This window comes from Lipotes vexillifer, unplaced genomic scaffold, assembly GCF_000442215.2.
Source record: "Lipotes vexillifer unplaced genomic scaffold, Lipotes_vexillifer_v1.1 scaffold6, whole genome shotgun sequence".
Classification (NCBI taxonomy): Eukaryota; Metazoa; Chordata; class Mammalia; order Artiodactyla; family Lipotidae; genus Lipotes; species Lipotes vexillifer.
The window spans coordinates 3,816,749-3,831,122 of record NW_006799037.1 but is presented as its reverse complement, the minus strand read 5'-3'; the positions used below and the strand labels follow the sequence as shown (position 1 = coordinate 3,831,122).

Below are 14,374 nucleotides of genomic sequence, written 5' to 3'. Positions count from 1 at the left end.
ATGGAGGGTGCTGCAGTGGTTTCAGCCCCACCTAGAAAGTGGCCTCGCAGGAGCGGTCGCCATCGTCATCTTCTAAGGCAACAGGTGATGAAAAATGGGTCCAAGCCCTCCTCAGCTAGCTTATTTCTCAGCATAGTAGGTTTACAGAGGGAAAGACTTAGAGCTGTAAATCCACATAAACTCTTGTCAAGCTGAAGGACCTCAGCAAAGGAAGCCATGACCTGGCACCGCAGCTAGAGTTTAGGGAAACTTGGATGCCAGCTGCGTGACCACCAGGCTCTTAGCACCTACATGGATGATTGCAGCTTCTGGGTCTCCCAGGGACCCCTCCACTGCCCAGCAGTCTTGGCTCTTGGCCTGTACTGCCTGATTCTGTAATTTGTGAGTAAACAAGCTCTCTCTCTCTCTCTCTCTCCTGGATCATAAGCTTCTGAAAGGCGGGATACAACTATATACCAGGTGTTCTTCACCCACACAGATGACTACTAATTGCTTACTGAAAAATCGTTGAATGTCTCCCATTTTTCCCTACCTACATCTATGGAACCACTGTTTCCCCAGCTTCCCTATCTTAGAATTGCCTTTTCGTAGTTACTTATTTCATTTGCGATATCTAGTCCTTAAATTCCTGATTTCTCTTTTGGACACTACTATCACTGTAAGGTCGGCCTCATTCCTGGTTTGTTAAGCATGCTTACCTTCACCTCTTCCTATTCCAATCCAACTTCCACGATGCTTATTTTTTGTTTTTGTTTTGGGGGGTTTTTTTTTTTTTTGGCTGTGCCCCGCGGCATGTGGCATCTTAGTTCCCCACCCAGCGATCGAACCCACACCCCCTGCACTGGAAGCGCGGAGTCATCACCATTGGACCGCCAAGGAAGTTCCCAGCTTCCACGACGCTTATTAACACACCACTTTGGACACCTGCTCAGCATCCTACAATGCACAGGGTCTTCCAATTTTCGTCCAGTCTCAACTGTTCAACATCACTTCTTAGAACTCTTAGCAATCTCCCATCACAGCTCTGTGGCTCCTTTCTACAAAGAGGCTGCCGAGGTAGATGGCCTGCTTTTTGTGTCCTGAATACACCACTCACATGGCCATTCCAGCGTGTGCCTGTCTTTTCTAGAAGGAACACCCACATTCATCATAAAACCCAGCTAAGGCCAAGTTCAAGCCGTCCTCCCTTGCTTGCTTCAGCCCATGCACTCTCCTTTTTTTCTTTTATCATAAAGAAAATAGGCGTCGCAAAGATTGTAAGACCTTTGCGTTCAAGGACTGTTTTATACTGTCCTTGGATGGTCTCGAGCAAAGCACAAGGTATGCCGGGGCTGATCAGCACCAGATTATCAGTGCACACTGCACCCACACCTCCCTTCCTGGAGTAGCTTCAAACAGCCACATCCGTCATCCCTGAAGGGCTGGAACAGAACTGTGCTGTTCTGTTATCCCACTGGGATAAGAGCCCCACTGTGGCCAATTAGAAAACAAGGCCGGCCTCCAATTCTCCTGAGAGAATCAATCCAGTGGCAGCAGGGATCCTATGATTATGTTCCATTAAGTTTGTATGCCTAAGGACCTGGTTACCACCCTCTCCATTGCCCAAATTCAAATGGACTTATAATTACTGCTTCCCTCTCAATGACTGTTCTTAAAGACTAAATTAACAGTTTTTGAACACTGGCTACATGTCAGTTCGAGGAACTTTCCCGAGTTCTCTCACAATCCTAGGGCAATTTCGGGGAGATATTGCCTCCCTTTTATGGCTTAAGTCAACAGAGTCCAATAAGTTAAATGAATCTCCTAAGCAGAGGCCTAGGACTCAACCCAGATAAAGTGCTTCAGAGCTTCTCTTTCATATGGAAAAGGAGTTCCGCCCAAGGGAGCTTCTATTACTAGCTGATTTGCTTGGTCTCTATTACCAACCCTAGGCAGCTTTTTGACTGGAAGAAGCTAATGTTTTGTTAAGGCCCAGATCAAGGCGGTTCACGGCTCTGCTCCTGCAGTCCTGTAACGTTAGTGTTCATCTACCCACTGGGAAGCTCCTTGGGTCATATACAAAGTAATAAGAAAGTTGAGCCTCCCAGAGTTCCATTTAGCTCTGGCCTGTTTGGGTTTAGCTTCCTTATTTAAAGGCAGGATTTCTCAGTCTTGACACTACTGACATTTTGGACTGAATAATTCTTCCTTAGGGGTCAGCGCTTGGGAGGGCTGTCCTGTGACTGTAGAATGTTTAGCAAGCAGCATCCCTGGTCTCTATCCACTGGATGTTTAGCAACAACCTCCCACTCAGTTGTGACAACCAAAAATGTCTCCAGACATCAACAAAACATCATTTGGGGGGCAAAGTGCCCTGGGGTTGAGAACACTGGTTTAAGGGGACAACTAGGTGTTACTTGCCTGTGGATTTCCATGATTTCCTCAGCAATCATTCGACCTATTTTTCCTGCCCCAGCCCTGGTTCCCCCTGGAATCCCTGGAACAGTGGGGTGGGTCCTCTTTGGGCCACCTACAACAGAGGAATCTGAGAGTGGGAAAGGGGAAGAAAGCCGAGGGAGAAATGCTATTATGTGTTAAATTAAATCCACTTCATCCCATGATCCACTTGAAGTTCAAGCTTAGGGTTGTGCCCTGAGGGACATGAGAGCCACAGCTTGTCAGGAAAAGGCATTCCAGCAGGGAAAAGCTCAAGTTTCCTTCCAGGATCAGAGATGTTGATATTAAAGCTTCTAATTCCTCATGCACTCAACATACGGCTGGCCGAAAGCCACTGGGCTGCACGCCAGAGTCACAGAAATAAGTCGGCATCCCTGCCCTCAAGGAGCTCACAGTCTAATAGGGAGACACACAAGATAAACAATGGCTGGAACAAACTGCGATAAGTTTTACAGGTCAGCAAGAAGCACCCAACTCATGCAGGGCCAGGTGCAACCTCCTGGAAGAAATTACCTCTGAGCTCAGTCTTGAGAGAGGAGCATAAAGTAGGTTGGCAGAGAGGTAAGGAGGGGAAAGCATTCCAGGCACGGCAACCAGTGTACGCAAGAGCACTGAGGCAGGACACAACTTGGGAGACTACGCCAAGAAACTCATTACAAATGAGGATGGAGGAGTGACCGATGAAACTGAGAGGCAGGTACCAGTCAGACCATGAAGGGCCTTGGATGCCACACTAACAGATTTGAACAGTATCCACAGGGGACAAGGAGCACCGAAGTGCTTGACACAGAAACACACAAGTTCACCGTGTGGAGAATGAACCGCAGTGGAGGACGCGGGCACAGAGGAGGGCAGGGAGACTACAGTTGGGCAGTTATCTGCAGGAAGCCAAGCAACAGACAGGGAGGGTGAGGTAGCAACAGTGGGGTTAGGGAGCTTTAAAGAGAAGGGACAGGAGTGTGTGTTTTGATATAATGGGAAAGGTAGGAGTCACGGTTTCTGGCTTAACCGACCAGACTGTGGGTGAGGGTGTGTGCAGAGAACCGATCTGGATGTGCTGAGTTATAGGTGCCTGTGGGACTCCAGGTGGCTTCGCCCAGGAGGCCGCTGGGAAGGCAGATCTGGAGCTCAGGAGTGAAACCGGATGTAGGATTCATCGATGCAGAGGCAGGGGCTGAAGCCATGCAAGCAGAGGCCTGAGGAAGCAGGAGTCAGGTGCGGAGAGGAGCGGCCAAGGCCAAGCCGGGGAGGGCCCCGCCGGGTACAGCACACCCCGGTGCTGACAGACACCCTCCTCCCACCACGGGATCCCGGCGGCCATCCCCGAGAGCACGTCACACCGCAGCCACTGGGAAGCCAGCGGGAGGGGAGCACAGGCAGCAGGAGCTGCCCTGTCAAGGCCTCCAGGGCCCAGGCAGCCTCAGCAAATGTACAAACAGGTTCCCGGCATTCCAGGCTCAACAGAGAAAGTAAGATGACAGCGTCCTTAGTGATCATCCCCGCGAGGCCTCCCTTGTTCCACAGAAGATGGTGGCCGGGGACCCCAAACACCGGGGGCTCGGGGATGGGGGCCACGAGCAGCTTCTCAGGGGCAAGCCCGGACGTCCCGGCGGCACATAGTTACCTTCTCCAGAGGGCAGCGTGCTGTCCATGCTGCGGGGGGATGCTGTGGGCTGAGGGAAGCTTGGGTCCCCGCCTTCCAGGACATTGGCTCTGTGAACATCCCAGCAACAAGGAAACGTGAGTCAGGCCTGCTCAGAGCTGTGCACCTTTCACCTTGGCCAAGGTGTACGGTGTCCACTCTGGACCTGGACAGGCCACGAAATGAAGTGTCTGAGCGGCTCACAGGTCTCCTCACTGTCTGAGGACACGATGGACAGCACCCCGGCCTCTGGCCTCCCTGCCTGCCTGGCCTGCCCGGTGCAGGTGGGGCGCAGTCCAGCGAAGGTGGCGACTGAAGCAGCCCACTGCCGGCCCCAGCCCCTCGATCGGCTCCGCCTACAGGTGGGGGGTTTGGACCTCATGGGGAAGGAGATGTGGGGAGCAGGCCATAGAGGAGGGCCTTCCCTTCTCTGCTCACCCAGCAGGTGGCAGCCTTTGAGGGGGCATTCCAGCTGCCGGGGCTCAGGCCGCCAGCCTGGTGGGCGCAGATCCTCGCCCCTCCTCAGCCAAAGCCACTATGGACTGGTGAGCCTCTCAAGGATTACCAAGCCTTCCCTCCATAGTGATACCAGTGGATGCCAGGCCTGCGGAACGCAAAGGCTGACTGCTTTACCGGGTAGGAAACGCTGCTGTCTCCGGCAGCAGTTCCACCAGCCGGGGCCTCAGAGGTATGAGTACTGAAGCTCATCCCTCGTTAACCACCTTCTGGCTTCCGCCAGTCCCGAGGCTTCACAGGATATCAGCAAGACGGCAGTAAAGGATGCAATACTGGCTGTCACCTGTACCCCCTTTCCCAGGTAAGGGGCCCAAGGCATTTCCCTGTGAAGCAAGGGAGCTTCTGATATACAAAAACCACTTACAAAACAACGGTGTTGGTGGAGACAATGTATTCTACTTCCTTGGTCCAAGGGTTCATGAAACTGAACCACCGACTCCGTAGTGTGATGAAAGAACCATCTTTGATCTTAAACTTATAGCAATTAGTTGTAATCTTTTCTCTTGTCTGTAAAACTGAAAATACAAAGAGACCATGAACATTATTGTTTCCTCAGACAAATGCATTAAGCTAACCAAATCCTAAGTGCGCTCAGGCTCCAAGGCCATCATCCCTCTTTAATAAGCCACAGGAGCTGGCACTTCAGAGAATAGGTTGAAAGTTTCTGAGGGTCTGTCTCTGAGCCTTCCAATTTGGTTGTGAACCTGTCACTGTTCTTCAGAGTGTATGAAATGAAGGCTCTGGGAATAACTGACTGCATTCTAGACATCTAACTGGAATCAGCTATGAAGTAAACACCACACAACGAGAAGGCACTGTCCAAAGGGCCCATGTTATTTCCCCATCACAAAGCCTGAAGGCAGTACAGCATTTTTAAGACATTTGGATTCAGAGAGGTCACTCACCTACGGAAACCTCATTCTTTCATGTAACAAACATGTAATGAGCATCTTTCATGTGCCAGGCACTGGAGGTAAAAGAGGAGACAGGATGTGACTCCTGCCCTCAGGAGAGGCAGAGGAGATCAGAGTCTTGAGGGATGAATACAAGTCTGCCAAGGGGAGAGAGGGAAGGACCCAGCACTGCCCGAGGAGTAGCAGGGCCTGGTAGGGCAGGGAATGGAGAGATGGTCAGTGTGGCTGGAGCACAGGCCTCTGCAGGCGGAGATGGGGGCAGGGGTGAAGCTGGGGAGGTGGGTCAGGGCCAGAAGGTGGAGGGTCTTTTGAACGCCTGTCAAGGGTGATTGGGCTTGAGTCTAAAGGCAGGAGGTTTTAAGCACGGATGTGACATTATCAGGCTCGATCTAACAGAGCGTAAATGGGATAGTGACGGAAGATGGACTGGGGACAGAAGCGAGTGGGGAGGCCTGTTAGGAGTCCATCACAATTATCAGGTGGGTACAAGGGCTGAACCAGGGTCTTGGCAGTGGAGGTGGCAGAAAGGGGCCTCTTTGGAAATGCATGTCTGAGGTGAATGAACAGTTCTGATGGAGGAAAAAGGAAAGGAGGGAGTCGATGTTGGTTTCCATCTCAGGAGGCTACATATTTGGCCATGCCACTAATCAAGAGGGAAATGTAGGAGGCGATGCAGGGTTTTGCGGAAAAGAATTAGATCCGTTTGGGCCATACGAAACCTTTATAGGGTCCAGATAAATCCTCTGAACAAGAGATGCCTTCCGGAAACTGCCCTGGCCCAAGTATAGAAATCTGCTAGGCAGTGGGGTGGGGGGTTATCCGTAAGGGGCTAGATGGGGCCGGGCGACGCAGTAGCCTCCTCTCCTCACAGATGTCTTGGCCTGAAGACCCCTGGGCTGGTTGACTCCCACGTCACAGAGGCAGATTTCTCTGCGAGGTTACGTGGACTAGTCTAGAAGCGGGGTGGGGGGGGGGCACTTTAAACTTAAGACCTGTTGTACAACCCAGCTTACCTTGCCTATGACATTCTGCGAGATGTCCTATGTCATCTTGGTGAAAATATTCATAACATGAGGTGCCTAGAAGTTCTTGTGGTAAATATGCCAAAATAGCTGTTGCCCTAAAAGGGAATTTTTTTTTAAAAAAAAGAAAAAGCCATTCAGACGATTAACAGCATCTCTGCACCGGCTGAATCCCGCTACAGCCAGTGAAAACAAGGTCAAAGCCGGGTGGGTTCAGAGGGCTTATTACATGGGTTTTGCTTTTTGGTTTTCTTCTCATGAAACTGACTTTAATCAGGGCTATAAAAACAGAGGGAAAGAAAGCAAAGAATCCTTTCAAAGGGGCTGTTAGCACAAGATACCAAATTTAAGGAGGTTTAAAAGTAGTAACTGTATTAGATAAAAATGTGGTAGAACTCTCAACTCCAGGGCAAAGCTTCTCCAATTTACCGGCTGCTTTTTACCAGGATGACCAAACACCAGAAGCTCCAGCAGCGGGGCCCACAAGGACCTTGAGAGGTGGCCACCTCCTTTTCCAGTATTTAGTGACTATATCTAATAGCCAGAAAAATTACTACCCTGTGAATACTCTTGAGGAGGCAGCAGAGAACAGTGGAAATTTGGGGCCATCTGGGTTCTTAGCCCAGGTCTCCTGCCGATGGGTTGTGAATTCTGGAGAAGGCCAGGCTTCAGGCTGAGCCCCAGTTCAACCACCATAAAAAACGAGCCTGGACTAGATCAGTGTTGTCCAGCAGAACTTTCTGAGAAGACAGAAATGTTCTACCTGTGTGGGAATAGAATCTAAAAAAGAGTGGATATGTTTATATGTATAACTGATTCACTTTGCTATACTGCAGAAACTAACACAACATTGTAAGTCAACTATACTCCAATAAAAACTAATTTAAAAAAACAGAAATGTTCTGCATGGATACCATTAGACACATGTGTCTGCTAAGTACCTGAAATGTAGCTAGTGAGCCTGAGGAATTGAATTTTTAATTTGATTTAAATTGATTAAATTAAAATTAAATTGCCGTATGGGGTTACTATAGCAGATGACTGACTGTACTGACAGCTCAGGACTAGATAATCTTTTCCGAGTCCCACATGCCAGAATTTCAATCACAGTAATTAATGGTCCTGGAACCTTCCATGGATTCAGATAGCATACTATGCCTACTATTTCTCTTTCAGCCATGGACATCAAACCACCCCACTTCATTGTCTCTACATGTCAAAGAATGACATGGAGGAAAATCTCTGCATTTATGATGATAACCCACTGGGTCTCAGTTTTCAGCAGATACACCCATCATTTCCTTCTCTCTATCCCTAAGAAAGACAGCCGATGGCCCAGTCTTCTCTGCTTTACTCAGGGTTGAAAACCCTCTACCATCATTGTTCAAGGGTAATGTGCAGACTCTTACCTCTGGTCTACAAAAACAAACTTCCCATCTATTGCATGTCGAGAAACATATTCCATAGATTTCACCCTGATTTCCCCGTTTGCCGGTTGTGGAACCATGTGAGAGTGCAGTCGTCCGATGGCGACAAGGCAGCTGAGATTACACCCCTCGTTGTCTGGCTCGTTGTCTTCGTCCAGCCCCATTTTTGTGGGCGGCCAACTTTTCAAATAGCCTGTGCTGTGGATTGTGCAGAAGCTTTTTCGATCTGCTAGAAAGCAAAGTCCATGGTCAATGTCAGTGTGGCTCTGGGGCCTGGGGGCACAGGCAGCCTAGTCGGGGGATGTAGGTAGGGAATCAAAATATGAAAACCAAAGCCTTACTGTCCAGAAGTTAGCATCTAGTGAGAGAGAAGACAGAAAGAACAGGTATCATCCAGTGTCATTTACGCCTTGTAGAGCTGGTTACAGCAAAAGGGCATCACATGCACCAAGGAAGCAGTAGCTAAATCTCCCTGGGGAGAAGGCGGCCGCCCCGAAGAACTATGAAGGAGGTGGATCAAGAAGGATGAGCACTGGGTAAAAGGGACCAGAATCTGTAAAGGTTTGAGAACATACAAAGGCACAGAGAGGTATCCTGTACAGGAAACAGCAAAGAGCTCTGTGTGGTTGAAGGGAAAAGGGAGGCGTTGGGGGTAGAGTTGGAAGGGCAGCTTGGGAGCATATCGTCGGAGCCTTGGATTATTTGCTCACAAATGTGTTAACCTTTTTCAGATAGGAAAATGGAAAGCTTCTGAAGGTATTTAAGTGGGGAAACAGCAAAATCACATCGTGATTTGGATGTTCTAGGAGCAGAGTGTTGTTGGGTGAACCGGAAGACATGCACGAGATGCTTCATGGCAGTGCCGTGAAGATGAGGCAGGGCAGGACACAGGAGAAATTTCTGAGCTTGAACTGTTGGGATTTGGTATGAGTATCAAAATATTTGGTATGAAAAAAGAAAATAAAGATGACTCCAGCTTCTTTTTCAGGTTGAGTGGTTAGTGGTACCACTTTTTCAGGTTGAGTGGTTAGCTGGTACCACTTTTTCAGGTTGAGTGGTTAGCTGGTACCACTTTTTCAGGTTGAGTGGTTAGTGGTATTATACAATTTACTGACTCAGGGCAGAGAATACAGAATAAGTTTTAGAGGAGAGGGAGAAAAGATTTCAATTTGGGACACATTAAGTGTGGAGCACCTGTGGATTCCAACAGTAAACACATCCTTACAGAATAGTTTACCAAGCATCGGGTCTGTGCTAGTTACTGGGAAACAGTGGAAAACAAATCAGACCTGCCTTTGTGGAATTCAGTCTAATGGGGAAGAGAGATTTTAAACAAATAATCGCGCAAACAACTACATAACTGCAACTGTAAGCAAGTGTTAGAAAGAAACCCTGCAGGGTGCTACAAGCAGACATAAGGCAGCCTGAGGGAGGGAGGGAGTGACAGACATTGAGGTCCACTCTAAAGGACGAGCTCAAGTGAGTCAGGGAGGGAAGCTGGTGGCGAGAGAGGGGCATTCCCCTCAGAGGTGACAGAGCGTACGGAGACTTTGGGTAGAAAGGGTTTGGAGGCATCGGAAGGAGGTCAGCAAGTCTCAAACGTACCGAGTAGTGTCAGGGGCGGGGGCTTGCAAAGTCACATGAAGGATTTTAAACTTTTCTTCAAGAGCAACGGGAACCACTGAAGGGTTTGAAACAGGGGGCTGATACGAAGATTTGCTCTTTTTTTTTCTTCTATTTTTTGGCCACGCCGCATGGCATGCGGGATCTTAGCTCCCCAACCAGGGATCGAACCTGCACCCCCTGCAATGGAAGCGTGGCGTCTTAACCACTGGACAGCCAGAGAAGTCCCAAGATTTGCTTTTAGAAAGGTCACTCTGGCCACATGAGGGGCTGGAAAGCGTGAGGAGCCTGCTTCACCAGGCCTGTGAGATCCAGGGTAGCCTCCATCTAGCGATAGTAACAGTAAACATGGAGGTGGATAAACATACTTCGGATAACTTCTGCAGGGGCAATTCATGGCAGCAAGACTTTATAACTGACTAGATCAGGAGGGATGGAAAGGGGGTGAGGGCGCCCCCCAGGCTTCGGGCACGCACAGCTAGATGGACAGTAGCGCCATCTACCTTCGAGGGAAAGCTCAGGTGGTTACTCCTACATATATCACATGTGAGATGCCCTTGAGATGTCCAAGCAGGTAGATTAAATAAGCAGTTAATTTACAAACCTGGAGTTCAAAAGACAAGTGCAGGCTAGACATAGGAACTTGGAAGTTAGTGGCATATAAATGTCATTGAAAGCTAAGGGGGCGGATGACATTACCTATGGAGGAGTATATATCTACTCTTAAGAGAAGACGGCTGGGGACAGAAGAGGAGGAAGCAACAAAAGGAACCCGGAAGAAAGCCCGGAGTGGGAGAGGACAGGAAGAAGAAACACTTCACAATGGAAGAAAAATGAGAAGTGTCCACTGCACTTAGCCACCTGCAGGCACTGGTGAACTCAGAATAATTCTGGTGGGCTTGTGGGTGCTGGGGAGGCAGGGGGCTGTGACTTAGAAAGTATCCTTTCCCAACCACAGGAAAACAAACAGGACTTAAACAGAGGGAGCCTTCCCACAAACCTGTGTCATCGTGACGCCCTCAGGGTCTTCCAGCTCCCCCCGCCCGCTCCCCAACTGCCCCCATTGAAGGGGGGCTAGTGAGGTCCTGGCTGCAATCCCTGACCCGCTGTCTGAGCCCATTCCCTGCTGAGCGCTCCACCTGTGATAGGATTTAAAGAACTGTTAAGTGGTTACCTTTTTTCTTTGAGCAGGTGGAGGGGAAATCCTTGTCTTCAACCTTTACGGAAGGTCTGTTACACTTCATCCTACAGAAGAAAGAACGCCGTGCTCCAGAACATAATCGAGATGGCCCAGGGGTTATATCTGTTTTAACTGGAAGTCCAGCTGCAAATCAATACACAAAATGTGATAAACTGAGGGTAGTGTTGTCTGTCAGGAGGGGGAGTGTGCCCTTGAAGAAAGTCTTTTCTTTCCTGCCTCGCTGTTTCGTAACAATGACGTGACAATAACCCCTCTCCTCAGTCTAGGCCTTAACAGATGCTGTATGGACAGGGGCGCTGTCAACCCGGAATGCTTACAGATCACGAAGAATGCAGCGACTGATGAATGGACTAGGTGCTCCAGGGAAATAAAGAAATACACACAGGGTTCCTGTCCAGCAGGAGTGGACGGCTGAGAAGGCGAGATGGAAGTTCACCAGGAAAAGACTAATGATAACACAACGTGACATATGAGTGATCAGTGCCAAGTAAATGGCAGAAACAATCGGTGTTTCCCAGAGGCAGAAGCAGGTGGGCTGGGACTTGGAGGATGGGCAAGACCTGGATACTGGAATGGAAAGGAGGCAGCAGGACTGCCTTAAGTTCTCAACCCTGGCTGGATGCCAGAACCCCCGGATGCTTCATCAACCTGCAGATTCTGGGACCCCATTCTAGATCTGTGCTTCCCAGTGTGGTAGCCACTAGCTACACGCAGCTATTGAGAACTTGAAATTGGAGGTGTGCTGTACGTGTGAATAAAAATAGGATTTCAAAGACTTAGTACCAAAAAAAATGTAAAAGCCCTCATTTTGGATTTAGTGTTAAATACAGTATTAAAGATAATTCTGTATTTATTTTCACTTTTTTAAACGTAGCTACCAGAAAATTTTAAATCATATAAATTTCACATATAAATTGGCTCGTATCTGTGGTCTGAATTACGGTTCCGGACCAACTGAATTAGAGTCTCCGGAGAAAAAGCACGACTGTGATAGAAACATCCTGATAGAAACATGGGCTACTTGTCGGTGCAGAAGCCGGGGCTGCAGATCACGTCTGGGGGGAACAAGAGCCCACTGCCCACCACGGGAGCAGCCATCACAGGAATGGCTACTGCCGGGGGCTCCTCCTGGCTCTCCCTGCTCTCACCTACCTCCCGCACTGCTGCCTCAGTGATCCTCCCTGAATGCCAATCCGAGCCCGCCCCGCCTGGTTCACAGCCCTTCACCGTGTCCCCACAGATGAAAAGGTCTTCGTGGTCCAGCCCTCTCCCTCCCCTGCATGTTCTGTTCCAGCGGCATCAGCAGCCCACAGCACCGCACGTCTGCACCCATCCACAAATCATTTCCTCTGCTCCTTTCCCCCCTTCATCATTTGGCAAACATTAATTCATCTTTTCAAACCCACCTGGAGCTGTCACCTGCTCCGTGATGCCTGTACCCACGCCCACGTGAGAATTAATCATCGTTCTCTATGCCTGGTACTACATCTATGGCTGCACCTATTGTGAATGGCACTGTCTCTTTGTCTCCCTGACTACATGGTAAGAGCTTTAGAGGCAAGGACCAAACAGCATTCGTCTTTCTCTTCTGAGGTCACTAAAAAAATTGCAGGACCATATACTATAAAGGGCAACAGGTACCAGGGACTGCATTGTACTTACAGGAAGAAGAGGAGTGCCTTAGTGAAAAGGATGATTTAAGGGAGATTCCTCTGGTGGTTATTTCCTTCCAGAGATTACAATGGAGAGCTTGGAAGCAAGAAACTAGTTAGGCTATGATGGCACTGGGCCAAGGTGAATATACCACGTTGTGCTTACTCTGTGCAGGAAACTATGTACTCCGTTATTAGCATATTAAATCCTCACAACAACTTGATGAAATAGGTAACATTTTGCCGATAAGGAAGCTGAGGCACAGAGAGGTTAAGTAACTTGCTCAAGGTCACACAGCTAGTAAATGGTGGAGCCAAGATGCGAGCCCTGCATTTGACTCCTGAGTCCGTGCTCTTAACTGCTGGAGTGCACAGCACCCCCATGGGGCTGAAGGAGAAGAGAGCTTCTGTGGCCTCACACAGGAAGCAGGGAGCGGGTGCAGGAGCAGGAAGCTGGGGGAGAACGCGAGTGGTGGCTCCGCTGCTGCAAGAAGGAAGCAGGGAGGCGGGCGGAAGGGCGGGGCAGGGCATCTAATGAAGAACCACTTTGGTCAAAGAAGCGTCATATTTACACTTGAAGTTTTCTTATTTTCATCTTATGAGGCTGCATGAGTGCAACTCAGACAAACAGAGGTGATTTTTTCAGGGGGAACAAATCAAACTGATGTGAACCCTTTTAACTCAGGAACATACAACTTGGAATTTCTAAATTCTGAAAAAAAATGACTAAAAATCAGAAAGAATCAAATGAAAGTAGCTGTTTCTCCTCTCACGAGCTTGGACATTGAATTTTTTTCTTCTTTATGTAAAACAAAAGAGAAACAAACACAAAGTAACATAAACAATCCCACTTAGCCAAAGACAGCACCTGGGACCCAGATAAAGGGCAGAGAGGCAGGAACCCAGAGGCTGAGGTCCGCACACACTGCTCAGCCCGGCGCTCGGCCGTCTGGGCAGGCAGCTGAGGAAGCAGCGGTGGATCCCAAACTCACTTTTTGCATCTATGAGCCGCTCCCGGGGTGCAGTGTCAGAGGAGGACAGCTGCTCCTTGACTTTGGCGATATCTTTAGGATGCAGGTAGTCAAATAAACTCTGACCAATCAGATCATTCTGTGGGAATGTATCATCAAAAAGGACAAGTCAACGGCACGTGGAACATATATTAACCAACAAAGGGCTTGGCCTTTACTCTGCATTTTTAAGCACGAGGATTTCAAATATTTCATGTGTTAACGTGTACACACGTCTAGTCACTTTGCCTAGATATAGACACAATGAATGAGGCACTGGGAGTGTGGTTTTGATAAGACACGAAGGAAAAAGGGCTCAACCACGTACATAAATAGTTCACGCTCCTCTAAGGCAAAAGTCTTTCAGTATGTATTCCTTTTCATTTATTTCTGAGGCCTACAGATTTCCTTCTAAGACCTCAGAGGGAGGAATGTAGGGCGTGGGCTCTGACTCTAGCTCCATTAAACCTCTGTTCTTAAACAAGTTGTGTCATACTATTCGCCTCACTAGCCTAATTGTCAGCAGAGATAAAAATAACTTCTTCCATAGCTTTGCTCTAATGACTAAAAAGAGCAAAACACCTTGGAAACATTAAATTTACATTAATTCTAATTTATATAAATGTTATTTTGATTCTGCAATTCTTCCGCTTTACTAAGTTTCCATGCAAATACCAGCATGTGAATGAGTGAATGAATGAAAAAAACGAGTAAAAACTCTAGGGACAAAATAGGTGAAAAGCTCTGTTCTAGAAGCACTTATAAATGGTTATCTTATATGATCCTACAAACGGTCATAGACTGTATGGATTATTACAATCGTTTTTTAGAGGACGCTGAGGTTCAATAGAGCTAATAAGTGACATATCACTGTAAACACAGTATGGGTGGACTCCCATTTTTCTTATTCCCTGGTATTGTATTGTCTGCC

At 48.4% G+C, this 14,374-nt stretch overlaps 1 protein-coding gene across 4 annotated transcripts in view; it reads right to left on the bottom strand.

Annotated features, from left to right (window-relative positions):
• Positions 1-14,374, bottom strand: part of BMAL1 (basic helix-loop-helix ARNT like 1) — a 74,334-nt gene that overhangs the window by 6,223 nt on the left and 53,737 nt on the right. For 2 of the 4 annotated variants that reach the window (XM_007471417.1, XM_007471420.1), the window contains 7 exons: positions 13,426-13,543; positions 10,755-10,904; positions 7,940-8,186; positions 6,522-6,628; positions 4,959-5,109; positions 4,061-4,149; positions 2,401-2,509 (listed from right to left, as the gene is read on the bottom strand). In XM_007471417.1, coding sequence (XP_007471479.1) covers positions 2,401-2,509; positions 4,061-4,149; positions 4,959-5,109; positions 6,522-6,628; positions 7,940-8,186; positions 10,755-10,904; positions 13,426-13,543 — 971 coding nt within the window. The remainder of the gene's footprint in view (positions 1-2,400; positions 2,510-4,060; positions 4,150-4,958; positions 5,110-6,521; positions 6,629-7,939; positions 8,187-10,754; positions 10,905-13,425; positions 13,544-14,374) is intronic. The other 2 variants (XM_007471419.1, XM_007471418.1) reach the window with 1 other exon arrangement.